Here is a 26,285-nt window from a genome sequence, read left to right on the forward strand (position 1 = left end):
TTTTCAAAATGGAGGCGGCGGGGGGGGGGAGCGGCCGCCGGGCCCGCGAGCGAGCGGGGCTGGGCCGAGGCGGGCGGCGGCGGGCGGCGTGAGGGCGATGGGGAGCCGCGGCCGGCGCCCCGGGGACAGCTCCTAGCGGCAGCCGGGCGGGGAGAGCGGCCGGACGGGGCCGGACGGCGCCATGGCGACCTGCATCGGCGAGAGCATAGAGGTGGGCAGGCGGCCGCCATTTGCTGGGGGCGAGCCCCGGCTGCGAGGGGCGGTGGTGGCCACCCGGAGCCCCGAGGTAGCCCGGGCTGCGGCGGGGCCGCGCTGCGGTGAGGCCGAGGCGCTGCGCGGCGCTGCCATAGCAGCGGGAGCCGGGGGCGGGCGGCGGGAGGGGCGGCGGGAGGCGGCCGGGCGGCGGCAGTGCGGGCGCCCCGCGGGCAGGATGGTGCCGAGCGGGGCCGGCAGCGCCCTCCAGGTACCGCTCCGCCGGGACGGGGGGCAGCGGGGTGGGGGGGCTCCCCCGGGGGGCTCCCGGGTGGGAGAGGGGGGTTACGAAGGAGCGGGGTGCGAGTGACAGCGGTGCTGTTTGCCTTGCAGGATTTCAAGGTGGGGAACCTCCTGGGAAAGGGCTCTTTCGCTGGGGTCTACAGAGCGGTGTCCCTGAAAACCGGTCTGGAAGTGGCAATCAAAATGGTAAGGCAACCAGCCGAGGGAGTCTCGGCCTTCCTAGGGTCTGGACGAGGGCAGGTAGCAGCAGGCTGCGCGTTATGTCGTTGGGCATTTGTGCCTGGTCAGTCGTTTCTAGGTAACTGACGGTTAGATGAGAATTTCCTCCTGAAAGAGGCCGTACCAACAGAAAGACTCTATTGATAGCTAATAGAAACACTTATGTTCCTATTAAAAGAGCTTGAGCTGAAAGACTCACTTCTGGCTGGACATTCAGCCCTATAATTCTTATACAGAAACCTGCAGCCACAAAAACTTAATTTAGATTTCATCTGTCTGGAGAGGTCCTCAACACAGGTAAGAGCCTGAAGCCCTTTAACTTGTAACAGTCTTGAAAAATTTCCCTGACTGCAGGTCAAACTCTTACGAAAGAAACTCATGTTTCACAGGTATTTTGCTACATCTAATTATAGTTTATAATACTTCTGTTTGGCCACCTTCTTAATATCATCTGTACTTAGCTTATCTGCCTGACAAAATCAGCGTTAGATTTCTCTGCATAACTATTTCAGAAAATTTTGCTATTAGTTTTAGTATTTAAAATATTCACTCTTGTCTACTTTTGGACACTTGTATGTTCCTGTTTCTCTAACATACCTGCTCATGAAAAGCACCTAGTAGGCGATACTATGTGAAACCTTGTTTATATTTCAGTGGTTTCAGGCAAATGTATTATGCATTGAATATTTAGAATTTCAAGTTCACCTGAAACTAATCTGTGTAGTCAGTCTTGCAGTACTTGAAAAACATTGTGTTCTACTTTCAGATAGATAAAAAAGCCATGCACAAAGTTGGAATGGTACAGAGGGTTCAAAATGAGGTGAAAATACATTGTCAGCTAAAGCATCCTTCTATACTCGAGGTAAGAATCATGTTTTTTGTAGCAATAACAGTATATGTGACTTGCTGTATAGTCTACAAAATGTATTTTAATATTTTCATTATTTTATTTTCTAGCTTTATAACTATTTTGAAGATAGCAATTATGTGTACTTGATACTTGAGATGTGTCACAATGGTGAAATGAGCAGATACATAAAGAACAGAAAGAAACCCTTTTCAGAAGAAGAAGGTGAGATTTTTTTTCTATACAGCTTTCTTCTTTGCATTATCATGTTGGCTTATTCAATAAATTTAATTCTAGTGAAAGAATATTTACAACTGCTATCTATGAAACTGTATGGCTTGAAATTTTATGAGGAGTAATCTAGGGATGAATTACTACTATACACATATTCACTTGAATGTCTGCGTACTTTATGTCATTTTATGCTAACTTGTGCTACTTTTCTTTTTTAAAAAAAAGACATCAATCTCTACCAAAAGCTAGGATTTTACACACCTAATTACTTCGAACTAGGGGTTAAAACTGGGAAATTCTGTAAAGGAAAACTAGCAATTGCATGTAAACAGCTATGTTTGCTTCACATTGTACCTCTTCACCTTGGTATTACTGCCTCATGTCACCAGTTAGAAAGCCTTCCAGATTCCAGTTCATCTCTGCAGTGTCGTTGGAAACATTTACTGTGTTTCGAGATGTGTGTAAATGAAAATGTAGTTAATTGTTTAAAAGATGTTTAAGGGTTGAGTTAGCAAGAAGTTCTGTATAAGGAGCAAGTATCCAGTTTCACGCTTAGTCTGGATTTCTTGAAGGACTGCAGCTGAGGAGAAATCCTGCTGTGGTTTTATCTCTACTTCTTATAGAAGTCAGTGAATTAAATAAAAATCCTATCTTACACTGACAGTGAGCTTTCAGTGTAATTTAAAAACTTTAAATTGGCTATATTATTCTTCTCAGTAGTGTCTCGAAATCCTGCAAAAAAAAAAGTTGAATTGCATTTATGAGTTTACTCATGTTCTATTTTCTTATAGCTGTCAGTGAGAAGATTTCCATTAGGACATGGATCACTGAAAGGCTAAGTGGGACAGTGCAGTTCCAAAATAAATTTAAGGGACATGGAAGCATGCTGCTATGTGCAGTGTTTCAGGCTGCAGACAGACATACTGTTCTGTCTTCCACTGATCTGGGTTCAGTGGTTAATGCCTATGCCAGCTCCCAGAATTACCATGCTGATCTTTTTGTCCGGTTCTTCCAGTTTAGAAACTGATGGAGAAACAAGGAAACAAGTAATCTTATTCTGTGAAATTCCTAGATCACAGGACAGGACTAAAGGGGTGCTGTTACAGAGGCATCTGTTGAATTCAAGTCCACTCCAGCGAAAATAGTTCATCTGATGGTACCACAGGTCTGAAAGTTGAAAACCACTGGCTCAGATTTAAAGAAGTCTCTTCGTTTGAGAAGAGCTTTCTACTAATGTTTGTTGTCTTGCAGTGTTTGCCCTTTGCTAAGAAGAAGGACTGTAAATTCTTTGCTCTAGAAAGTGTGATTCTTAAGATTGCTGTAATTGCAACATCATAATAAATGATGCTGTTTCAGCCTGGATGAGGTTTTATTTCTAATGTAATAGAGCAGAAAGATTATCCGAACATCATGAACATAGAAGACTGAGAAATTGAAATACTGGTAGCCTTGACGGCTTGCTATTGATAAACCATCCAAGTTGTCTGCAGTATTTTATAATCTGCATGTAGTAATGATGCTTGATTTCTCGTATTTGTTTCTGAAAGTGGGGAGTGCAACTTGAATTTTTAAGTTCTCAGAAACCTAATTGCTTAAGGAAGGACTGGAAATATTTTCAGTTTGCCTATATCTTACATGATTCAGTTATCAAAGAATCAAATGGATTAATGCATTACGGAACATTCTTTTATGGACTGTCCTAGAACATAGTCATACTGAATTGCTCCAAGCAAAAGAGCAGAAAGTTGTTCCAATCTCATTAGCATGATGCTGAACACCCTTGTAACATCCTCACTTTAAAAAAAAAAAAAGCAGGACCAATAGCAGACTGGAAAATGTTATTATTTTCAGGACTATGATTTCAATTATACTACTGAAGCATGTGTTTTTTTTGTATTTTTGACAGTCCGCCACTTCTTGCATCAAATTATCACGGGTATGCTGTATCTTCATTCTCATGGAATACTGCATCGGGACCTCACCCTTTCTAATCTCTTACTCACCAATAATATGAACGTCAAGATTGCTGATTTTGGACTAGCAACTCAGCTGAAAATGCCTCATGAAAAGCATTATACCATGTGTGGAACTCCAAACTACATTGCTCCAGAGATAGCCACAAGGAGTCCGCATGGACTTGAATCTGATGTATGGTCTTTGGGCTGCATGTTTTACACTCTTCTTATTGGAAAGCCGCCTTTTGACACTGACACAGTCAAGAACACACTGAATAAAGTGGTGTTAGCAGATTATGAAATGCCAGCCTTTTTATCAAGAGAGGCACAAGACCTCATACACAAATTACTTCGCAAAAATCCAGCAGATCGTTTGAGTCTTTCCTCTGTGTTGGATCATCCCTTTATGTCCAGGTGTAGGTCTACGCGGAGCAAAGATTCAGGAACTTCAGAAGATTCCATGGACAGTGGAAACGCTACCATCTCTACAACCTTTACAGGCTCTTCCAGCATCAGTACCAGTGGCTGCTTGAAGGAAAAGAAGAAGCTGTTAGTGGGGCAGCCGCTGCCAAATAAAATTACTTTTTTTCCTAAAAACAAGAATTCCAGTAACATTTCATCTGTAGATGGAAGCGGTTCTTTTCATCAGTGGGGAATTCAGGGAAAAGAAATCGGCGTAACTGGCAGGGGAAGAACCATGCAACCTGCTGAAGAGAGACCACATTCCCGCTACCTCCGAAGAGCCCACTCTTCAGATAGGTCTGGCGCATCCCATAGCCAGACTCAAGGAATATCAAATATTGTTGAGAGATGTCACTCAATGGAACTGCTTTCCAAGCCTAGAGCAGGAACAAGGGAAAACACAGAATGCTTTTCACCTGCAAGCAGCTATACTGATGTGGGAGAAATATTTAAGGAAAAGACTTCTGGTAGTTCTGGCTCTTTTGAAGGGCAAATGTCTCCACCTGTAAAAGATCAACCACAGTAAGAATCAGCTTTTATTAAGATGAAGTGTAGAGCTGTCCTGTGTTAAGTGAATGTTTTTTTTTCCTGGTACTAGACTGCAGTAAGTGCCAAAAGTGTCTCTGCTTATAGCTTGAATACAAATATAAAGAGGGTGATAATTGATGCTGTAGCTAATGTAGAGGTTTACCTTCCCACTACTCCATCATAAAGTTCATAGATGCAGCATGTCTACCAGCTGGATTGTAGCTTTTATTTATCCTGCTAATACTTTATTATTTACTTATATTCTCATGTGCAGCAAGGTGAATATTTCATTCCCCACAGTAACAGTAGTAGGGGACCCTTGCTAATTGCTCATTTTAGAAATACAGATTAGGGTAGAAGTCATTCAGAGTATGACTGCCAATGGATATACTTGCTGCTCTGGGGTTTTTCAGTTCATCTTTAACTATGCCTTATACCTAGACAAGATAAAAAGAAAAAAAAACTGTCGAAGTACAAGCTTAAGGATTATAAAATGAGCAATGCTTCCTGCACTTGGGGTAAAAACAAACAAAAAATACCTTAAAAGTTACCTGAAGCGAAGTTCTGTCCTTAGAAGTTTTGGATGAAAATCCTGGCTTCTTTCATCTTATCTGACAGGCTTTCCTAGCTCATGCGAACTAGCCCAGGTGTAAAATCTGCAAGGGATGCTAGGATGCTTGTGTGTGTTGGAGGCCTGAGCTTTGTTTCCTGTGCACTGCTGTGCAACAAAAATCCTTTGTTGTGATGATCTGTGCATACTCACAAGTTATTTTACTTTACTCTGCTGATGGGGAAAAAAAAATAATAAAGAACATTTTCCTGTGTTTAATGTAAGGACTATTGCATATCCTAGTTCCTGCTTTCCCCTCTGTGTGAAGAAGTGGTAACTTCGTGTGTGGTTTCATTTGTTTTTCTTTTTGTAAAGTGTTTCAGACTTGATTCATGCTAAAAATTAGTGCTAACTTTTTATTACACTCGGAAATGGGTTTTTATGAATGCTACTTGTGAAAAGAGAAGCAAGTTCCATGCTGTCTGCAGCTGCAAAATGCCGCCTGAATTTCTTAAACACTTTAAAGGTTGTGGTTTCTGCAGCTGCAACATCATAACTTTTGTTGTGCAAGTGTCTTTGATGTAATTTTGATTACATGTGTAACTTTTATTTTGCAGCTCAGATTATCTCTGCCCAATGAAGCCCCACCTTGGTTTGTTAGAGCAGAAGTCCCAGGCTGAAACAATGCAGCAGTGGCTTGGAAGCATGCAAACAAATGGTGCGTTACTAAGCGATTGTGTATTTTTGCACTGCAGTTATAGTTGTCCTGTACCTGTTTCTGTTGTTTTTCTAAATTTAATTTCATTAAACTCATGATGAAAGCAATTGGCCAAGTTACTGTGATATTGGAGTAAAATGCTGGCATCCTAAGTATCAGTGGTTGGATGTTAACAGAAGCCACTGCAGACACAAGACTTCCTTTGTGAAGGAAAAGCATGGGAGACCCTAAACTGACTTGTCACTGCTAAAAATTGACAGAGCTATTGAATGAGGCAAAATTATTTCCAGCATCACTAGCCTGTGAAATCACTCTAAAGCAAGAGCTATGCCATTGATAATATTTTGTTCTCTCTTTTGGACTAAGCTGTAGTATTTTAATTTCCTGAGGTAGGAATTTCAGAAAGCTTTGTAGTTCTCCCCAAGCTGTTGAGTTGATACAATGAGTTACATGTAGCTGCCTTCAGAACAGTGAAGAAATTATATGTTGTATTTGCTTGGCTTCCTAAAGTAAGGTCATCTTTTTTTCAGTGTTTCAGCAAAAATAAATAAGGCCACAAAGAGGGAAATGCAGTTTTAGAACCTGCCCAAATTATTCACTTCTGACCTGAATCATTTATAAATATATATGTGACAGAAGATTGGCAGGTGACTCAAACTCTGTTAATTCAGTTGTGCAAATATGCCTTAAGAGAAAATGTGACCTCAGCGAATGAGAGAAAGATAATTAGGCTGCAGAAGGAGGGGTGGAGAAAAGGACAAAAGACACAGAAGGGAAGGAGGTGTTCTTTGTTGTGCATCATATTACAACATTTTCGAGTAATGTAATTCAATCATAGAGCAATCATAAATCCATTCTGTTCTCTTTTGTTCTGATATTACTGGACTCCTTTGTGTGTATAGGGAATTGGAATCATGACACATGGGCATGATGGAGTAATCCTACTTAATTTTTGGTCCCTCCTCAGCTGTTCTGCAACATGACAGGAGGAGTGCATTACTTGTTTGGGTGAGGGCCCTTTGATATTTAGGCTCTTGTTCAATGGCTTGAATATCAAAACTAGACAAGTGGTTATAAGAAGTTTAAATATAAAAATAGGTTGTTGTTTTTTTTAAACAAGTGACTGGGAATAAAACACAGGTTTTGGAGTGTGCAGTTAACATTTGGAGCAATAAAACCTGGTTGATGTTAAAACACTAGTTAGCTAAGCTGAAACCTCAGTGAAACTTGGTGGTTATCTGAATGGCAACGAAACTGGCTTTCAACAGATCAATTCTTGGGGAAGTATATATTTGAATTAGTGTTTTGTTTAGCAGTGCTTTTGTGAGGTGATTTGATGCATGTTAAGACCAAAGGCTGTCATACCTGAGATATAGTAACATTTTCAGAATAAACACTGAAATTTTATAAGGGCTGATATTGATTGGTACCTAAGTCATAGTCTAACAATTTGGATTGACTATGGAAATCATTCTCTGTTTAAATAAGCCTTCTAACATATTATTTTGAAAAACTTTTTTTTTAAGTGACTTTTTCCCCCTTACTAAGGCTCTTTAAATTTCCAATGTACTTCTACAATGCTTTCAGGTCAGCTGAGACCACCTGCAGACCTTACTGGCAGCAGTAATGCACATGGAGGTTTCCAGTATCATCTGGATGTGCAGCAAGATGCATCAAGAAATGCATGGAACACCTTGAAAGACATCAGGAATCATGATGCATCCCTTGACATCCCTCCACATCCTTTAAACCAGAGAAACCCAAATAAATACATCTCTCAAGTTCTCTGCCAGTCTGAGAAAGTTCAGTCATCTTCGTGTGGCCTTTGGTCAACTACAGAACAAAACCAAGCATGGGGCAAGGAACCACCAGCACATCAGAAACCTACACTGAGAAGTATAGTGTTGCCTCTCAATGCTCACAGGCTAAAACCGATCAGGCAAAAAACAAAAAATGCAGTGGTATGTGTCGGTTCTCAGAATTAAAAACTTAATTTTTAAGTAGTGTGAATCTCTTTAAAAATCACTTGGAAAATCAGAAATGTTTGCTCTTCTAAAAATCTGTAATTAGATTATATGAATCTGTATTACTAGTGATTAAATTCAAAGTTATATCAATAAGATGCGTCTTAGTTTTTCTGGATATGGAATACTGCAACCTGGTGGCTACTTGTTGCAAATGTTGACATTGCATTGCTTCTAGCTTACAAGCAAAGAAACTATACGTAGACATAAGAAATATTAAGTGCATATATACTTCCTATAGTTCTCAACATCTGCACTGCTTATCTGTATAAGGTACAAATTTAGACTTTAAATATTAAGGTTTTAACTACGTCCAATACACTGAATATTTTTTAAGAATTGGGTAAATAACTGGATTAGAAATGAAAATAGTCTTGCTCTACAATACTTGAATGTTTTTCTATAGTGCTGTTTCATCCCTAACTCAAGGGTGAGGAAGAAAGCAAAAGAAATTCTTTTAATCCTTATGGCTCACGTGATTTTTCTGGTTGGTCTGTTGTTTCTGGTTCCTTCTGCTTTTTGTTCAGTTTTTTTTACAGTCCTGCTCACCTGTTCTCCCTTCCCCATTTCTTTTTCTAAAGAACATAATAGAGCCAACTGGTGTTAGATTGATTTGTCAGCTAACGAGCCACACCCTTGCTCACCTGGTTTATAACCTTGAGTCATGAAGAAGCACACTGTTTTAATAGCCCTGGCAGTAGAAGTTACTGTAAGAAGTATTTATCAGTTTGCACTATATTATAGAAATATTCTAGTCCTTATATTTTTAGAAAGCTGTGTTCATAAAACATTTGTAGGAAAAAATGTTAACTTATATTGCCAGAGAGTGAGGCTTTTTGGTCTAACTGTTTTAATTTATTTTAGGTGAGCATTCTAGATACTGGGGAAGTGTGTATGGAGTTTCTAAAAGAACACCATTCACAAGAATTTGTGAAAGAAGTTCTCAGAATATCTTGTGATGGAAATGTGGTGAGACTTCTCGATTTCTTTATTGTAATATTAAGTTCTTTCAGTTTTCTGTTATTTAAATGTTTATTAATTTTCATTTTAGCAATTATTTGCTATGATTTACTGTTATAAATTATTTGTTTAGAAATGCAATTAGCCATTGCAAATAGCCTCCTCCCCTGCACCCCCACCCCTGCTGTGGTACAGATGTAGGTAGCAAGCAATTATTTCACAGCAAGATTGGACTTGACTTAGAGAACAGTGAATAGAAAGTATTGCTGAAAACTGCAGCTGTTAAATAATTACTTAGTGGAATAGAACAGTTCATGGTATATTATGGTAATTAAACTGACTTATTTCCATATGACTTGCAAATGTAAACACAAGTTTTCCCTTTTTGTAGATTGCAGTTTATCATCCAAACGAAGGAAGAGGCTTCCTTCTTGATGACAGACCTCCTGCTCTTCCTGAAGACATCTGTATGTATAATTTTGACAACTTGCCAGGTAACATGACATTTATTTTGAAACTATGATGATTAATCTGATGCTTAAGTGAATCTTGTTTGAGACTTACTAGCTTTTACCTGCTACTCAGATAATCAGGAGGATAAAATGCTTTTCAAAATAAGATGAAAACTACAGTTTAGCTGGAGACTTTTCTGAAACTTGATGAGACGGAACCCACAGGTTTTAAGCCATTTTATATTGAAATTATAAGGAGTCACTTGCCTTCTTTACAATGTAGTTTAAACTGAGGCTTTCATATTCTGCACATTTTTTTACTTGCACACTGTTTTAATCAAATTTTAAAAAGCAACTTTAATTTGCATTTCGTAATACTTATTGCATGGGGTGAGAAGGGGAAAGATATATATTTGAAAGCATTACCAGTATTTAATGTAGACAAAAGAACAAACATAAGCCAACTACAAATTCTTAAAAGACAAGCAGACTGCTCTGCTAACTAGAGGTCAAAGACAAGTTTTACTTGAAGTCAGGAAACCAGCTGGACCATGTTATCTTTTTAAATGATGCATGCAGTGCTTTCCTCTATGTTGTTGAGGTTCTGAACTACACTAATAGAAGAAACAGCTACTGAAGATGTAAACTTTTTTCTAGAAAAAAAAAGTTAGTGGAAATTGAATTCAGTTTCTTTAAGCGTTTCTGTGAATTATTTAAATGTTATTTACAGCCTTCATCTGTAAAATCTGTAAAAAAAAAAAAAAACTATTTTTTTCAAGCTGATATACAGTGTTTAATCTGACTGATAAATGTTTTAAAATATTTTTTTAGAAAAGTACTGGAAGAAATACCAGTATGCAGCCAAGTTTGTGCAGTTAGTAAGAACAAAAACCCCCAAAGTTACCTTCTACACAAGATATGCCAAGTGCATGTTAATGGAAAACTCACCCACTGCAGACGTTGAAGTTTGTTTTTATGATGGTATGTATTCGCTTTTGCAAGTGGTTATGTTATTAAAGCTGCACTAAAATATTGCCAAACAAAACTTAAGGTTGAAGAAAATACTAGAAACAAGACTTTGCCACTTAGCACTTTGCCACATTCTAGCACTCGCAAATGAATTTATTCATTAGTTTCTTTCTGCTATCTTCCTTCTTCAGGGAGTACATGACAGAAGTATTGCTAACCTATGCCTTGTTACCTTTCATGAATTCATTTCATTTCTTTGGATCTACTTTTGATAGTTAACCTACTTAGTGAAAGGTGTGTCCCTACATCAAGCTTTCCATTGTTAACTTGAGAAAGTGACTGTCTTCTCCAACTTTCTCTCCCTCATTAATCCAGACTGCACTGACTATTGTTTTCTCACTATAGACCACTGAAATAATTTGATTTGCCACATAGGTAGACATACACATAGAATTTATGATTTTAAGAACAATTTAGTAACAGTTCTGTGATTGTGTTGAACGCTTTTGAAAGAATGTGTATCTTTAAAACCATATTAAATACTAATAGATTGTATTTAACTGAATCTTGGTAGTGCTATTAGAGATGGCAATTTTGTCTCAGATTAATGTTTAGAAAGGCATTTGTCGATAGGTAATAAATGCATCATTCAACCTACGTAAGTAGTGATATTTGGTCAAAGAAAACATTCCACTAACATCACAGTCCCAATTTAAGTGGCATTTGTTTCTGCTAGATGCACAGAGCTCAACCAGGAGCAGTTCTATTGTAGTAATTCTTATGCCAGTGAGTCACATTTTAGTAGAGTACAATGTAATGGTGGGGATCTCTATTTCATAGATACTAGCACTTTATACAAATCAGACTAGAAAATCCTTTTTACAGGAGCAAAGATACACAAGACAGCTGGTATAACTCGTGTGATTGAAAAATCAGGGAAATCCTTCACTTTGAAAGGAGAAGGTGAAACAGGTTTGAAGAAGGAAATACAAGTATATATGGATCATGCGAATGAGGTAAATGGTTTTATATAGCCCTTTCAAATGCAAAGCAACCTTCTGAAGATTCATTCTTTCACAAATCTGCCTCAAATGTTGCTTTTCATGTTTTCCATTATGGTGATAAGAAGGATGGTGAAGTGCTTTTGGTAGTGGTGGGTTTTAGGATGATTTTTTTTTGAAAGAGCAAATATCAGTGTAGTAGTAACAGTGCCTCAAAGACTGTTAGAGGAAATTTTTTACTAGAGTGTAAAGCAGGTTTGCCTGCCTAGTGGGGGATTTAAACAGAACAGGCAGAGCTGCTTTATGTGATTTTTAAAGAGGCGACAACTGCCAGGTGTTTAACTGGTCTGCTTGCTATGCCTTCTCATGTTTCATGTCACCTAGTTAGCAGTCACAAGAGTAGTTATGGCCTTGAACTTGGGAAATGGTAAAAAAAAAAAATTCCAATTCTGCCTTTTTGTTCTGTTTGCTGGAATAGAATTCAGGGGTCTGTTGTTCCCCTGTCTATTCCTGCTAAAAGAGGAGGAGCTGTGGTTATTACAAGTAATCCCTGATACGCTGAAGCTACTGGGGGTAACAGTAATATAGCTTTTTTAGTTGCCTTCATGGTACATGAATACAGCGATTATCGATATTCAATACCATTGGAAAAAAGCACTTCCATGTGTAGGCAGTCAAACCCTTCTCAGTTAAAAACTTTAACAAGCTCTTTCTAATTCCAGGGACATCGTATATGCCTTGCACTGGAATCTGCTATTTTGGAAGAAGAAAAAAGGAGTGAAAGCGTTCCGTTTTTTCCAATAATTGTTGGAAGGTAGCGTTTTCGCTAGTACATATTTACACACTTGCATATTCCTCCTAAGTAGCCTGTTGCAGCTAATGTTAGCAGAAGCCAGGGCTGTTTAGCAGAGGCTCATAGTCATTAGCAAGATAACCATCAACTTCATAACATGTATTAAAAATATTGTTTTGGACCTTCATACCCTTCTCTTGATACTAGGACAAAATACACTTGTGGGTTTAGACTAAACCAGGCTAACAAATAGCATGTGTAAAAACAAGTCTGCAGAAGACTAGTGTTCTCAAGTGCTTTGTACAGTCTGTGGTTAACTGAATGAAAAGCTAGGTCTCCTCACTTCTTACTTTAGACCCTTTCAGTAAGACCTCTTCACATTTCTCTCGTTGTTTTTCCAGAAAACCTGGCAATACTGAATCGCCAAAGGCTCTAGTGCCTTCATTGTTGGACAATACAAACTGTTCAAAAGAAGTTATGGCACTGGATAAGAATATAGCTGCCAGTTCTATTCCAGTTCAAACTCCAAACTGTACTCCTGTAAGTACACAAGAACAAGTGGAGACTGCTGTCCAGCAGGAAATGAAATATTGCTATTTTATTTTCATATATTTGTATAGATGTATGCTTTCAACTGTTTGAGCATGCTGGCTAGAAATGTTTTTATTTTGACTTGAACTAACCTGAGATATCTGGAATTAAGATCATCTGAAAAGTCCATGTCCTCCAAAACGTTGTCAACTATGTCTCCTGGGAACATAGCTTGACAATTGCGTACTTGTGTTACGCAGAACTGTCTTGAATTTGGAGGGCTCTGTGTCCTCAGGCCTGTATATCAAACAGTAGTCACAAAAGATAGGAGCACTTGAGGCTAGCGATTTGAAATCAAATGTTAATTTAAAAAAAAAAAAGGCTAAATGTAAACATATTTATACATGTAGCCAATAAGGCTTTTTATGTGGTTTCATTTATTTGTTTCGAAGACCCACCAAGCTTCAATTGCTGCATCACAGTCCTGATAAAGCATTCCTAGCTGAATTAATTCTATTAGTCTTAGCACACTGAGTTTGTATGAGCTTCACTGCTGTGAATTGATGTGCACCCCTGTTCTTTGATTGTTTAGTGCATGTCCTTTATACAGAATCTGCCACTTTTCACTTGGCTGAAATGAAGTTAGTAACAAAAATTCCTTCGGGCTTCAGCACTAGTATTGATTTTCACACTGAGTTAATGTTAAGCTTCACCAGATTTCTAACTTAGTTTCAGCATTCAAACAATTTTCCTGAAGATGTGTAGGGTTTTCTGCCAATCAAACACAGAAAAATAGATTTTTTTTTAAGTAGGAAGTCTGCTTAGGGAAAGTCTTTCCTCTGTGAGTACAGGGAATCAGTGGAAAAACTGTTGTAATACAGCATGGAGGAAGTCATATGAAATCCTGTGGGCTTTTTACAACATAATGCTGTTAAATGAAGCTTAGAGGCTAAATCTTTCTGTATATAGCAAAAGATTAAGGAAAAAAAAGATGGTAATTAACCACTACAGTTAGTACATTATCTGTTGGCTTTAATACTAAGGCTGCTAATACCGTGCACTTCTGGGTTTTAGGTGGTGTCATATGAAAAGTCCACATTTATGACTAATGCTGCGGAAGCTACGTGCTCCTCCATTCATCAGACAGAATGCAGCCCAAATTCAGCCCAACTTGTAAAATCTGTCTTTGTGAAAAATGTTGGTTGGGCTTCGCAGGTAAGAAATGAATATCAAAATTCCAAATAAGCAGGTTAGGTAAATGCTATGGTGAACTACTTAAGCAGAAGAAACCCAAGTAATAGTTCACTACTTCAGTTCTATGCGTCACAAATTTCCTATGATTACTGCTGCCTATTTGAGTGCCTTCTGTCATGTAAATTTCCCTCGAAAAAAGTTGAAGCTGTTAGAATTTTAGCTGTTCATTAATGTAGCAGTAAAGGTGCTATGGTGAAATGTTTTTTAATGGAAATGTACCAGTGCTGTGCAAGCTGACTGATTCTGCCAGTGCAGCAGGAAAAGTTGTTTTCTGATACACAACTGTTTCCTTGCTGCTTTTCTGTGGTACCAGATTTAGATTTAAAAAATGTTCTCTGGAATCCAGATAGAGAAATCATGCTATCCTAACAAACGAACAATTTAATTTATATTTAAACTTGTATATAGGTGTGAACTCAAACAAAATGGTCCTTCTATTTTATGTGCAGTAATTCTCTGAGTGGTTAATTAAAGACAATTCTTTAACTCACTGAAAAGGACACTAAATCTGAACACCTGAAACTTTAGGAACTCTGGTTCTTGAAACTGTAAGACTACTATTTACTAAACAGTAGTATACATATGATCAGTGAAAGAGTGGCCTAGATACCAAAGTGACTTCAACTCGGAAGAAGTTTCAGCTTCATTTAATAGGATAATTCTAGGTGTGCAATCTTGTGTTTTATGTCCACAAATGACACTGCAACTTGTCTTGTTAGCTGACCAGTGGAGCAGTATGGGTTCAGTTTAATGATGGATCCCAACTGGTAGCCCAAGCAGGTGTTTCTTCTATCACTTACACCTCTCCGGATGGCCAGACAACTAGGTGAGTCTTGTTACTGCCATAAAAATAGCTCAGTCTGCTGTCACTTTAAGACTCTTTAACCTAAGGTAAACTTCATAGCTGCTGTTCTTTTTTTATTACTATTAAAACTTACATTAAAACTATTTAAGAATGTGTATGTCCCAAATTCATATACTAAATATATGATCAAACAACTGTTTTTTCATGTTTGAGTATAACATACCTATAAACAATAACTTTAAAGTAATTATAATGTAGTAATTTAAAGATAAAATAATCCGGTGGTTAACATATTTACAGATGAGTTTTTAAATACTTATACTGTCCTGAAGTAAAGTAATTTATTGCAAGCATCTAAACTTTGTATTCTTATTTACCTTTGTAGGTATGGAGAAAACGATAAGTTGCCAGAATATATCAAGGAGAAGCTGCACTGTCTGTCTTCTATTCTTGTGATGTTTACCAATCCAGCTGGTCCTCACTGATAAAAGCAAAGCAGGTGTTGGGGCACAAGAGCTTAAACTCACTCACTGATATTAAAGCAACTGATTTTATTCAGCTTATCCAGAAATCCTTCCAAAAATTGGTTTTAAAAAAATAGGAAAGGAAGGGTTGTTGTTTATGTAGCAAATTGCTTGTAAAGTACCTTACAAAACATGTTTTTCCTCAAAATGATGGATAAACTTGCTCAAGCAAGATCTTGAGCAACTCAGTTCTAAATGACCTCAACATTTTGGAAATCTGAATCTATTGTATTTTTTCTTTCCCCACTGCTTACTCAAGTGCTAAAGATCAAGGAAAATGCATCTGTGCTGTTGAAGTGTTTGTATTTGTAAATAACTTGTATTTTTATGTCTTACAAGTAATATATGTAAATATGTACATGTTTTGTAACTTTTTTATTTTTGTAGCAGCAGCTTTTAACTTCCCTGCACAAGCATTTTATACCAAAAAAAAATAAATGCAGTGGTAATTGTCTAGATCTATTTGTTTGGTATTCAAGTTCAGAGAGCCTTTTCCTGTAAGTTAGCAAGTTCAACTATACCCAGAAGCTGATGTAATACCTTAAGAGCATCATAGGTGCTAAGCATCATCTTAGGGATTCTAAGGCTGTGTGAAGCTTGGGGCAAGAAGTTATAAAACTGTTACACAAAGTATCTAACTTGTGGAACTTAAAAATTTGCACAGTGGTTTATTTAATGTTTTACCTCTGCAGTAGAGATCACTGAAATATGTACAGATAGCATTTGATAGGAAAGCAAATTGCACATACTGTAGTTACTGATCAATTTGTTACTCCATAGGAATTTTAACTTCAGATACTTTTACCTTATCTTATACATTATGAACCACAATATTAGAGATATGTAACAAACTGAGGAACATTAAGAGAAACTGTTTGAAAGCATTTAACTTCACCTGTGCTGATATTTCTGCTTGTATCAATACACTTATTGAATGACAGTATGGTGAGAACTTAACTCTTAGTCTTTGATAAACATGTGTACACATGCACAAAAATACATCCCTTTCAGATAAAATGTGTAATATTTTAAGTGTAAGATGCCTGACTTTTCAAGTACCAAGTTATTCTTGATGAGATGCGGACTGGCACTGAATATTAAAAACCTGTAATATCAATTAACTTCTGTTTAGGCATAATATAGGTTTCACGTGCCAACTCAATGTACATACAGTTGATAAAAGCCTATGTCATCAATACTAGAAAGTGAGGTGACACAAAGGGTTAGGAAAGGGATGGGATCATCTACTTTGTGAAGTGTGACCATTAAGTGCAGTGAGATTAATGTTAACCAGAAAACAAAACCCATCAGGCCCTACCCCTTTTAACAATACATCTTTTGTAAGATGCTAAGGCTGATAATCTGTAACAGCTATACACTAGCTTAAACAACAAACTTGGGAAAACAATTCTTGTCCTTTCTTTCTTGTTTGAGCACTGTATGAATATAGCACTGTTTAGAGATAGTGTTCCACAAGCATTCACCAAGTCCAGTTTTATCCTTAACCCTTTAAAAATATGTACTCATATACACTTTCATTATGCCTTAACCATCACTACAAATATAGTTGTAGAAGATGAAATGCTAATCCATGCTAGCTCTTTTGAAAACTCCTGCTAGACTCTAGTTTCACATGTCCATGGTAACTTCTGCTTGCTTTAAGTGCATCCTCTTAGAGTTTGTTCCCACCACTGAAATATACTGTTTGTGGTACTATTTATTATGAGCTAGCTTATTAAAAAATGCTCACTTTCTTGAAAGAAAGGGTTAAAGAAGCAAAGTCTTCTCCTACCTGTCTGGAATCATGGAGCAACAATGTATGACGGAAAAAAAAAGCTTGCCTTCAGTCAGTACTGAAAAAATAATCTTTTAATTCAGTAGTCTTAGTGTTTTAACAGTTGATTACATAGGAATAATTAATTACATTTAATTTAGTAAGAATCAAATACTAGATATGTTAAATAGCAGCTACAACTTTTATTATTACTGGAGGTTTTTTAATCTCCCAGTAGTATTGAAACAGATAAGCTCGTATAGATAAAGACAGGCCTCATTATGAAGAATTTTTTTTAAATAAAAATATTAAATGATTCAAACATAAGTTCTTATTTCTTATGCTATATTATCAGAAAAAGGCTATAGCTAATAGTCAACGTGTAAGGAGCCACTAGCTTCCTCCTTTTTACTTAATTAGCATGAACAGTGGTTGCTCGAATAGAACAGTGCATTCATTTCCACAGATAACAACAAAAGCGTAAACTATCATGCTTAGTATTTCCTTTTTAGAATGAGGTTAAGAAAAGCTGTGCATAATTTGCCCTGTGCAAGTTATCTTTCTTGCTACAAAAAGGCATTTAACAAAACAGTAGACAGTAGAAAAAATTGCACGATTTACTGTAGTTCAAGTAACAGTCACCGAGGCTGTGATTTTCAGTGGCTCCTAACCAACTGAAGTATCCAAATCCCACATAAACTACTTCTATGAAGTAGGCACCTACCTTCCTCTGCAGTTCTATCACGCTTCACCTGAAATCCTTGCACTGATACATAAGGTTCCAAAGAGAGACATTTTGTAAGAGCCAGTGCTTTCAAGCTAGTAAACAGAGCATCATAAGGTTCACTTACGTAGTGATGTCTCCATAAAAAGTGCACGCAGCTCAACTCATCGTGTAGTTACAAATAAATTATTAATCCTGATTCACAGAATCAAGACAATGTTTCACTTCTTTCTGAAAAGGATGCACTTAACCTGTCACCTTTGCAGCTGCACGCAATACACAGGTGCATGTGAACATTTCAAACGTGTCATTGTACTGGTTCAACTTCTTCATATCCTTCCTCTGCTGCTGGAAAAGCAGAATACAAAAGCTCTGTTGCAGCGAGTATAACCATGGATTAGGATATGACCAAACTACATGTTCTGTCACTGTGTAAGTACAGGTCTAGAGTTCTTATCTCACAACTGACAAGGTCAGTGGTTAGGCACTCCTCATTAAAAACTAGTAATAAACTATTATTTCTGGGTTGGTTTTACTCTGTCGTTCCTTACATATTCAACAACTCTCTTCTTGCATCCTTCCATACCTAACAGAAAAGGCAATAAGTCTCTTGTATACTATCTCCAAGACTAAGAGAGAAATTACGACTACTCCACAGATTAAGCTAAATGCCCAACGTGGCCCCAGGTGAGTGTATATTTGGCTCACAAAAACAGGTCCAAGTATGCGTGCTCCACTTCCAGAGGCAGTTAACCATCCCATGTAGACACCCTATAAAAGAGCAAAAGTTTATGTTAGACAGGAATTTGGCTAGCCAAGAATTCCCACCAATCACCCTAAATAAAACGAAACAAACTGTTTAGGCATCATGCTTACCTGAGGTTTTGGGCCTAGAAGTTTTGAGTATAAAGTGTAGGACATGACATTACAAACTGGATAGCCCAATCCTATTAGTATGTCAGAGCTGATATACTGGGCCAGATAGATCATGGGAGTATTCAGGCACCAGGACTGTGTGACAGGGCAGCCTACAGGCTCTGAGTGGTTGGATGGAAGCTGCATTGCTTGCAAACTCCAGAAAGGTATCACCATTTCACTGGAAATTGTTCGAGGAATAGAATTGTTCTTTATTTCTGTAAAAACAAGTAATACATGCCACTAAGAAAAGAATAAAATAAAAAGCGTTCAATAAAACATTATGACTAGCTTAGCATGACTTGAATTATACCTTGCCATTGGATATTTGGTAGTTTTTTCCCCCAAGGCAGTAAGATAAAGAATCCAATTAAGATGATCAGTAAGCCTCCATGGAGTATGGCACGCTCACCAGTCCTATCAAACAATGAAATTCCAATTAAATATATCATTTAAAGTATAATTTGTGGAGGTGTTAATGACACAGCCCATTAGTTCATAGAAAAGATGCCTAACCACAATACCTGCAGCAAGAATAGCAAAATCACAGTAACTTAAAACTTGTTTTTCTTGTGATCCCAGGATATGAGACAGAGAAGGAAGGGGCTCATGTTAGCAGAATAAAGAACAATGACAGCATCATGCCTCTGTCAAAGTCAGGATACTTCACTGTCATAGTATACCCAAATTCATTAACGAGTAAGAGACTTAGGTAATGCAGATTTGGACTTGCTAGAAAACTTTTCAGACTTAGCTAACATAAGTAACAAAATTTCAACAAACTCCAGAAACTTACTTTTTAGATAGCATTTTAACCACCATGAAAACAGTAACTGATTCGACGCCAATCACACTGAGGATTATTCCATTATAAAAAACAGCTTTTTCCCTCGTCCAGGAATACATATCCATCGTCAGTGGAGTAGCTATGCTAAATTGACAAAATTAAATAAAAAAAATATTGTCATACATCATTATTAAAAATAAATCCACTAGACCAGATTCACAACTGCATTACAACAGCCATATTCTGAAGCATCATTAATGTATTTCAGGTAGTTCAAAAAATAATGATGGAATTGAAGCAAAGCAAGAGCTATGCTTTGACAGGAAGACGGGGAAAAAAAAAAAATCGAGCCCTGTGAGTATAAAAATAATGAATATTTATATTAACCTACCAGTCACTGGGAACTCAATTTTCTAAAAAACTAAAGCAATTAAGACAGATGTGCTGTTAAAATAAACCTTAGTTAGGTTAGAACTCAAAGATTTGTAAAATAAATCCCATATCCTCTTAAGTATTTCATCAATTCCAAAAATTAAGTATTCTTCAGTCTGAGTTTTTCCCCCCACTTATTTTCTTAAAGAAAATGAGTGAATAACTCACCTCTATACATAAAAGTAATGTAAAATAGTGTATTTAAGAACATAAATGCATTAACTGTATCAAAACAATTGTTTTAATTATCACTGAAATAGGAGCTTTGCTGGAGCTTTTGGAGCATATGAGAATCATACTAAGAAACTACACAGCATTAAAACAGGAAGTATAGAACCAAGTACTCAAATGAAGACTAAATTTTCTCTGAAGATACTAGGTAGCCCAAGTTAGGCTACTGTTTTGTAACAGTTAAGAAGTTGAGGATGTGTGTTTGTGTTCATTCAAAAGCTTTTACATTAACGTTCCACATACCACACTGTGCTACTTATTTTTTGTTATTACTGTGCTTTAACTCATTACTGTGTTTCAGTATACAGCAATTTAATTGCTTATGGTTTTGGACTTATAAACCACTTCTATTTATGAAGAGTATGATTAAGTAAATGAGTGCAACAGAAAAGCCTTTACATGAACATACTGTCCAATCACATTATATGTCAAAGTATTTTAAGCAAAAATAAACAAACTTACGTTTCAAAGACAGCAAACACAAACAAGATGACAAAGAAAAGAAAATTCATTGCTACCACAGCAATATGGTCAACATTTCCTTCTGCATCCTGATCCAGAACACCACTTTCTGCAACAAAACAAAAACAAATCTGCAAACTAATCTTTTTTCACACTATCACCTATTACAGAGTAAGGAAACAATTAATGTCTGTTAAGTATTTAACATGCAATTTGGTGGGCAGTTAGGCAGATATGTTTTGACAATTTAAATAAAATATTTTTCAAATCCAAATTGGATTTGTTGAAACTCCAATTTTTCTGAATATGAGAGAAAATTATTTCCCAATTGGTTATACCATCTGCTGTTCCACTGTAATGCTAGGACCGACAAGTCCTGAGTAGTGCTAAAATAAGCAACCTGTTCTCAAGATCTTTACAAAGACCAAAACACTTGCTATTCTTCTTGCTAGGTCAAAAGTACACAGCAGTGTAAATACCCACATGACAATGGAGACTTTGTTCCTCTAACCTGGGTGTAGCATTTTGATAAATAAAATCACAGAATCATTTAGGTTGGAAAAGCCCTCTAGGATCATCTGGTCCAACCTTTAAGTTAGCACTGATACTTAGCTGTAAGAAAATATTTCAAAAGTGTCATTTGGTAAGCTTGAAATAAAACATAGATACCTTCTCCTTCAAAATTGATACTACTGCATTGCCGTCCCATGTCATCCACTCGATGCTCTCTAGAAATTTAGAACTGTTATCATTAATACACATATTTATTTGCTCTATTACTAAGTATACTTCTAAATGGCATCATCTTATATTCTAATTATTCCCAGCTCCTTTAAGTATCACCTGTGTAGTCTACATTTGGCTGATGTGACCACCACCATATTTAAAAAAGGAAATATTCAGCTGGGAGAATACCACATATCTGTGTGCCTCTGTCCCATCCCCTCCCTGCCACCAGTGGAATAAGGCACAAAAATCTCCTCAAGATTTTTAAAAGGAAGACAGTGACAGTGAGAACCCTGTAAGCAACCTAATCTTATTTCTCTTTAGAGAAAAAACGTGCAGAAACCATCATCACTAAAAACACAAAAATCAAGGTTAATAATCTAATAGCTTTCTTTTCCATTAGTTTATATTCTAGCCATAGCTTCACTATGATTCATTTACCAGCATAATGAAAAAGATCTGTATTACAGAAGGTAGAAACTCTGAAACAATAAGAAAAAGATTTATAGTTTTAGCACTCCAGATTTCAGGCTTAGTACTCCTTCTAAGCAATGCAATATTCGTTACCTGCCAACCCTTAAATCAAGGTAGACTATTGCTCTCTCTCTATCTTGATTACCTGAACACGGCAAAGATGAGAATAATATTAATAATTCCTAAAAGAGCTCCAAATAAAACTGGTGCTGTATACATGTTCAGCTGAAGATCAATTAATTTCCATGTTACTCCTTCTTCTCCAATAAGCGTAAAACATGTCTGAAAAACTTAAAAGCAGACATATTAAGAAAATCTTGAGAATCACTGAGAAAATACATCACAGACTAAACATGTAAGACTAGATAATCAAAGTTCTAACTGACAATTAAAGTATTTTACCTAACTTCTTATATTTTGAGAAATCTGTTCTAAATAAACTCTCAGATGCCAGTGGGATCTCAACTACCCAGAAAACTTCTTGGTTACATACAAATATACTGTATACGTAATAACATGACCCATAAAGAACTGAAATTCAATTCTGAGTGTACCAACAGTTAATTTTCTTGACCACGTGCGGACAGTTGATTTACTTTTTTTTTTTTCTTCCTTCCAAATGGAAAGCATTGGTTCTGGGACAAGAGCATTGCTCCTGCAATGGCAAGCTACAGGGACCACCTAACATATGGTCACTGAGAATTCCTACTTCTGAAGCCCAATTTTGACCTTAAGAATATTCGAGGAAAGTCTACTTCAGAGAAGTGAAGTAGTAAGAAATGCTCTACCTGGTCCTAATATGAAGCCTACTGCTTGGCAGGCACTGGTATTGGCCATGGCACTCGTTCTTTCTGTAAGGGAAGTGGCACCTGCAATATATGACCGAACTACAGCCACATTTCCTTAAAAAGAGAAAACAACAGTATTCCTGTAAATATTAAGTTATATTGTTAAATTCTACAGTTACATCTATTTTTTCGTAATTTGCAAGAAAATAAAACCCAGCACTCCCTCCCATATTCACATACACTGCACAATTACACAACTTTATTATAAATTAGTATTGACAAACTCTTTGCTTTGCTTATTCACATAATGATAAATCAGGTACAAAAACACCACGTTAACTATCTTACATGACATGCAAAACTTAGTAATTTTCGGAAACGTCAATTCTGCTGTGGTTACCTGCTCCAAAACCCACAAGAGCACGTGCAGTCAGCATGTAGTATTTGTTGTGTGAAGGAGGTACATGGACATAGGCATAAAGACAATTAGCAGCTACTGAAATTGCTGTTGAAACAACAAGAGGTTCTCTCCTTGGCCGGTAATTGGACCATAAGCCGAACAGGGGAGAGGCGACCATTTGGCCAATGCTGTACGAAGCTATAATCCAGCCCAAGAAACTTCCATCTGCTGTTGGATCAATCTGCAAAAACAAATGAAGCAACTGTATGGGTAAAATATTACAGATTTTTATAGTATCAGCAAAACCAATTTAGAATCAGTGCCTGAAATATCTAGGACTCTGCACTGTAATTCTGAGAGTATATGGCAGTGTCAAACATAAGCTGAACAAGTTAGCATGTCTGTGTGGCATTGCGCAGCACTATGTAAATACGTTTCTCTTGGTCTCAGAAGCTTTCACATAGTATTTTGTCTGGGGCAATAGACCTTGGCTAATTGTCTACAAACTGTAGAATTTCAGCAGTAAAATCCTAGGATAGATTAAAATACAATTTTAGAGATTTTTTAGGTCACTTCTGACAAGAAAGCAACAAAGAAAAAATAAAACCACTACCCAGGTAGACAGGCAATTCCCTAGTTACAACTATCAAGAAGGCCCACGTACAACAATCCGGCACGTAGAGAGGAACTTCTAGCTTCAGCTTCCTTTTTTCAAAAGGCAAACAAGCCTTATGCATTGTGTTTTCACACTACACATGCATTCAGAGATTTCTATTGATTCTTTGTTCAATGAACAGTGAAATAATATTGGAAAACCAAACATTTCTGAGTTATGATGTATCTTTATCAATTCAGTAACTAACTGACAGATTTTATACAACAGTAAAAGGTGTCTTAGCAGACGGCAAATTAAAGGCCTCAGTATAACCACATAGTTCCCTGTACTATTCCTCTTCCTCAGTAAGATACCAAGTTTTATACCACATAATTACTGAGCAGGAGTTTTGTCTTCTTATTAATTCAAAAAAAATTAACATTTACAAACCTTTTGTAGATATGGCCATACAGACATAATTACAATTGAGAAACCTGCAATATAGTAAAAACATGATTGAAGTTACTTTGTTTGCCATGTTTATCAGTAATACCATTTACTGAAGCAGTTACTACAGATTTATTCTTCTGCTACTAGGCATATGATAGACAATGCATGAGTCTGCCACCTCAAAAAAATACATATAATGTTCTTGTATGAAGAGTAATCATTCTTCCTGATAGGAGACACTATTTTTAAAAAGGACATTTTATAGGTGCATACATACTGAACAAAAAACTCTTATGAAAAGAATACTGATGCACCAAGCAAACCGCACGGAATTTTTCCTCCCAATGGAAAGACTACAAGGTCCCCAGAGTAAAAAGCATTTCTTCATACACAAATATACTTGTACTAAATAATTTTTAATACATCAAATGAAACAACAACAACAAAAATTACTGAAATATCCTATTGTTCTCATGATCATTTCTAAGTACACAGTAAATCACCAGAAGGCAAAAACCAACACAACTCTTACTTCAAGGGGCAGCTATTTAGGACTAAAACAGTAACTTGTTCTGCAGTGGAAATACAAAATTCCTTAAGAGAAAACACGTCCTGACACGTATTTTGAAATAGATAACATGCATTCCCACAGAGATCTTAGCACTTCAGAGCTAAGCATTACTTCTATTTTCATTTCCTAAACGTTTTTCTTTGGGTGATAAAGCATGACCTTTGTTTTGGTTGGTTCTGAGTCATAACCTTACTCTGCCACTACCTTCTACCCCCAATGATTACAAAGCCAATAAAACAACGAGTTAGGTAATGTCATTCATTCTCAAAACACAGTATTACTTATTTTATTAAACGTAACTTTGTTTGATTTGCTAAAGTTATCTTCTCTTAAAAAAAAGTGAATCAAAAAATACACATTTTTATGGGTACAAAGAACAGTAGCATTAAAGGAGCTAAGAAGTAGTTGAAAACCAGACAACCCTATAATTTTCAAATCAGAACGTATTCATTAAACAAACAACGAAATCCTTCCACATTTACTCACCTACACTACTGAGAAACATAGTAAGATACATGATCCAGATGGACCTCCACCTGCTTTTATAATGCTCCTGTGTTTCCACAACATCCCTGTTTTTTGAGGGCGAAAGAGAAAGAAACCATTATCAAGTTATCTCAGGACATTGTAATCATTTTTCACAGACATCTCAGTACAACTGCATAAACTGCTTTTCACTCTCATACGGGAATGGACTACTACACCGAAAAGAACATGATTTATTTTAGAAGCAAACACATTTTTCTCTGAAGAGCACTACACTGACAGAACGTAAAGACGAACAGAACTGCTGTCAGGCACCACTGTGTTTGAAAGCACTACCTGAAGAGAACTTTACCTAGAGAGACCTTCAATGCTCCAACCTGCGCACTGGCATTCAGGAGCACCACAGATCCCACGTGAAGGCTTCAACAACTGCGCATTAAACCACAGCACCCAGATGTCCTCTCACAGAACTGCGACTTTAAAGCAGAAGAAAACAACAACAACGCAACCGAGCTGGGACGGGAGGAAGGAGCCCGTACCTGCTCTCCTGACCCTCCTTCTCCTCCTCTTCAGCTCTCAGCAGGGGCTCCTGCCCTTCTGCCGCCGCCGCCATGCCCGCCCGCTGCCGCCGGGACCCGCCTTCCCCCCCTCAGCCACCGCCGCCTGGCCGCGGGTGGGCGCTGCCGGCCGGGCGCGAGGCCCCCAACGGCCGCCACCGGCCCCGGCGCGAGCAGCGCCGGTCACGTGCTCGGCCGGGCGCAGCTCAGCGTGCGCCTGCGCGCTCCCGCCCGCCAGCCCGCGCGCGCGGCTGGCCCCGCCCCCTCCCCCCCTCCCCTCCCTCCCACCGCGGTGCCCCGGCGGGTGAGTCACCTTCGCGGGGAGCGGCCGTTGGGCGCCGGTGGCGGTTGGGGGCTGAGGGGGGGCGGGGGGGGGCGCGCGCGCCTTGGGGCGTTAACGGCTGAGGGGCGGCTCGCGCCGCTGCGCTCCCTCAGGGGGGCCCGAGCGGCCGGCTGGCGGCTGCCGGGGGCTGAGCGGCCAGGGGAGGGGTCCCCGCTGTTTATCCTTGGGCTCCTCCGCCGGGGGAGGTTCTTACCTGGCCTGTTGGCGGCTCGTCGCTGTAATGAATGCGGGATTTTTTTTTTAAAAAAG

At 38.1% G+C, this 26,285-nt stretch overlaps 2 protein-coding genes across 4 annotated transcripts; one reads left to right on the forward strand and one right to left on the reverse strand.

Moving 5' to 3' along the window:
• Nucleotides 1-21: 21 nt before the first annotated feature.
• On the forward strand, nt 22-18,167 carry PLK4 (polo like kinase 4). 2 transcript variants are annotated; one of them, XM_066995976.1, is made up of 16 exons: nt 22-211; nt 586-681; nt 1,481-1,576; nt 1,672-1,786; nt 3,702-4,734; nt 5,908-6,008; nt 7,596-7,969; nt 8,897-9,001; nt 9,384-9,486; nt 10,276-10,425; nt 11,299-11,429; nt 12,137-12,228; nt 12,609-12,747; nt 13,813-13,953; nt 14,712-14,818; nt 15,183-18,167. In XM_066995976.1, the coding sequence occupies exons 1-16, from the start codon at nt 182-184 to the stop codon at nt 15,280-15,282; spliced, it is 2,913 nt and encodes a 970-aa protein (XP_066852077.1). In that variant the 5' UTR covers nt 22-181; the 3' UTR covers nt 15,283-18,167. The 2 variants fall into 2 exon arrangements, with proteins under 2 accessions (XP_066852077.1, XP_066852076.1); XM_066995975.1 differs by lacking the exon at nt 22-211 and adding an exon at nt 416-463.
• On the reverse strand, nt 17,173-25,843 carry MFSD8 (major facilitator superfamily domain containing 8). Of its 2 annotated transcripts, none has more exons than XM_048078152.2 (12): nt 25,676-25,843; nt 25,137-25,222; nt 24,080-24,123; nt 23,035-23,275; nt 22,635-22,748; nt 21,992-22,136; nt 21,316-21,374; nt 20,647-20,755; nt 19,531-19,665; nt 19,048-19,151; nt 18,696-18,952; nt 17,173-18,590 (listed from the first exon to the last, which is right to left on the reverse strand). In XM_048078152.2, exons 1-12 carry the CDS (start codon nt 25,747-25,749, stop codon nt 18,375-18,377), a joined length of 1,584 nt encoding a protein of 527 aa, XP_047934109.2. In that variant the 5' UTR covers nt 25,750-25,843; the 3' UTR covers nt 17,173-18,374. The 2 variants fall into 2 exon arrangements, with proteins under 2 accessions (XP_047934109.2, XP_047934110.1); XM_048078153.2 differs by lacking the exon at nt 25,676-25,843 and adding an exon at nt 25,489-25,630.
• Between the last annotated feature and the right edge of the window lie 442 nt (nt 25,844-26,285).

The sequence above is a fragment of the Anser cygnoides genome, chromosome 4 (assembly GCF_040182565.1).
Source record: "Anser cygnoides isolate HZ-2024a breed goose chromosome 4, Taihu_goose_T2T_genome, whole genome shotgun sequence".
NCBI classification, from domain to species: Eukaryota; Metazoa; Chordata; class Aves; order Anseriformes; family Anatidae; genus Anser; species Anser cygnoides.

Excerpts from the sequence above, each read along its gene's own strand:
- PLK4 (XM_066995975.1), top strand. The coding sequence starts at position 431 with ATGGTGCCGAGCGGGGCCGGCAGCGCCCTCCAG. Across the intron at positions 6,009-7,595 it reads TGGAAGCATGCAAACAAATG|GTCAGCTGAGACCACCTGCA; the intron begins GTGCGTTACTAA and ends CAATGCTTTCAG. Across the intron at positions 12,229-12,608 it reads TTTCCAATAATTGTTGGAAG|AAAACCTGGCAATACTGAAT; the intron begins GTAGCGTTTTCG and ends TTGTTTTTCCAG.
- MFSD8 (XM_048078152.2), bottom strand. The coding sequence starts at position 25,749 with ATGGCGGCGGCGGCAGAAGGGCAGGAGCCCCTGCTGAGAGCTGAAGAG. Across the intron at positions 25,223-25,675 it reads AAGGAGGGTCAGGAGAGCAG|GGATGTTGTGGAAACACAGG; the intron begins GTACGGGCTCCT and ends CTCAAAAAACAG. Across the intron at positions 23,276-24,079 it reads TATGGCCATATCTACAAAAG|ATTGATCCAACAGCAGATGG; the intron begins GTTTGTAAATGT and ends TTGTTTTTGCAG.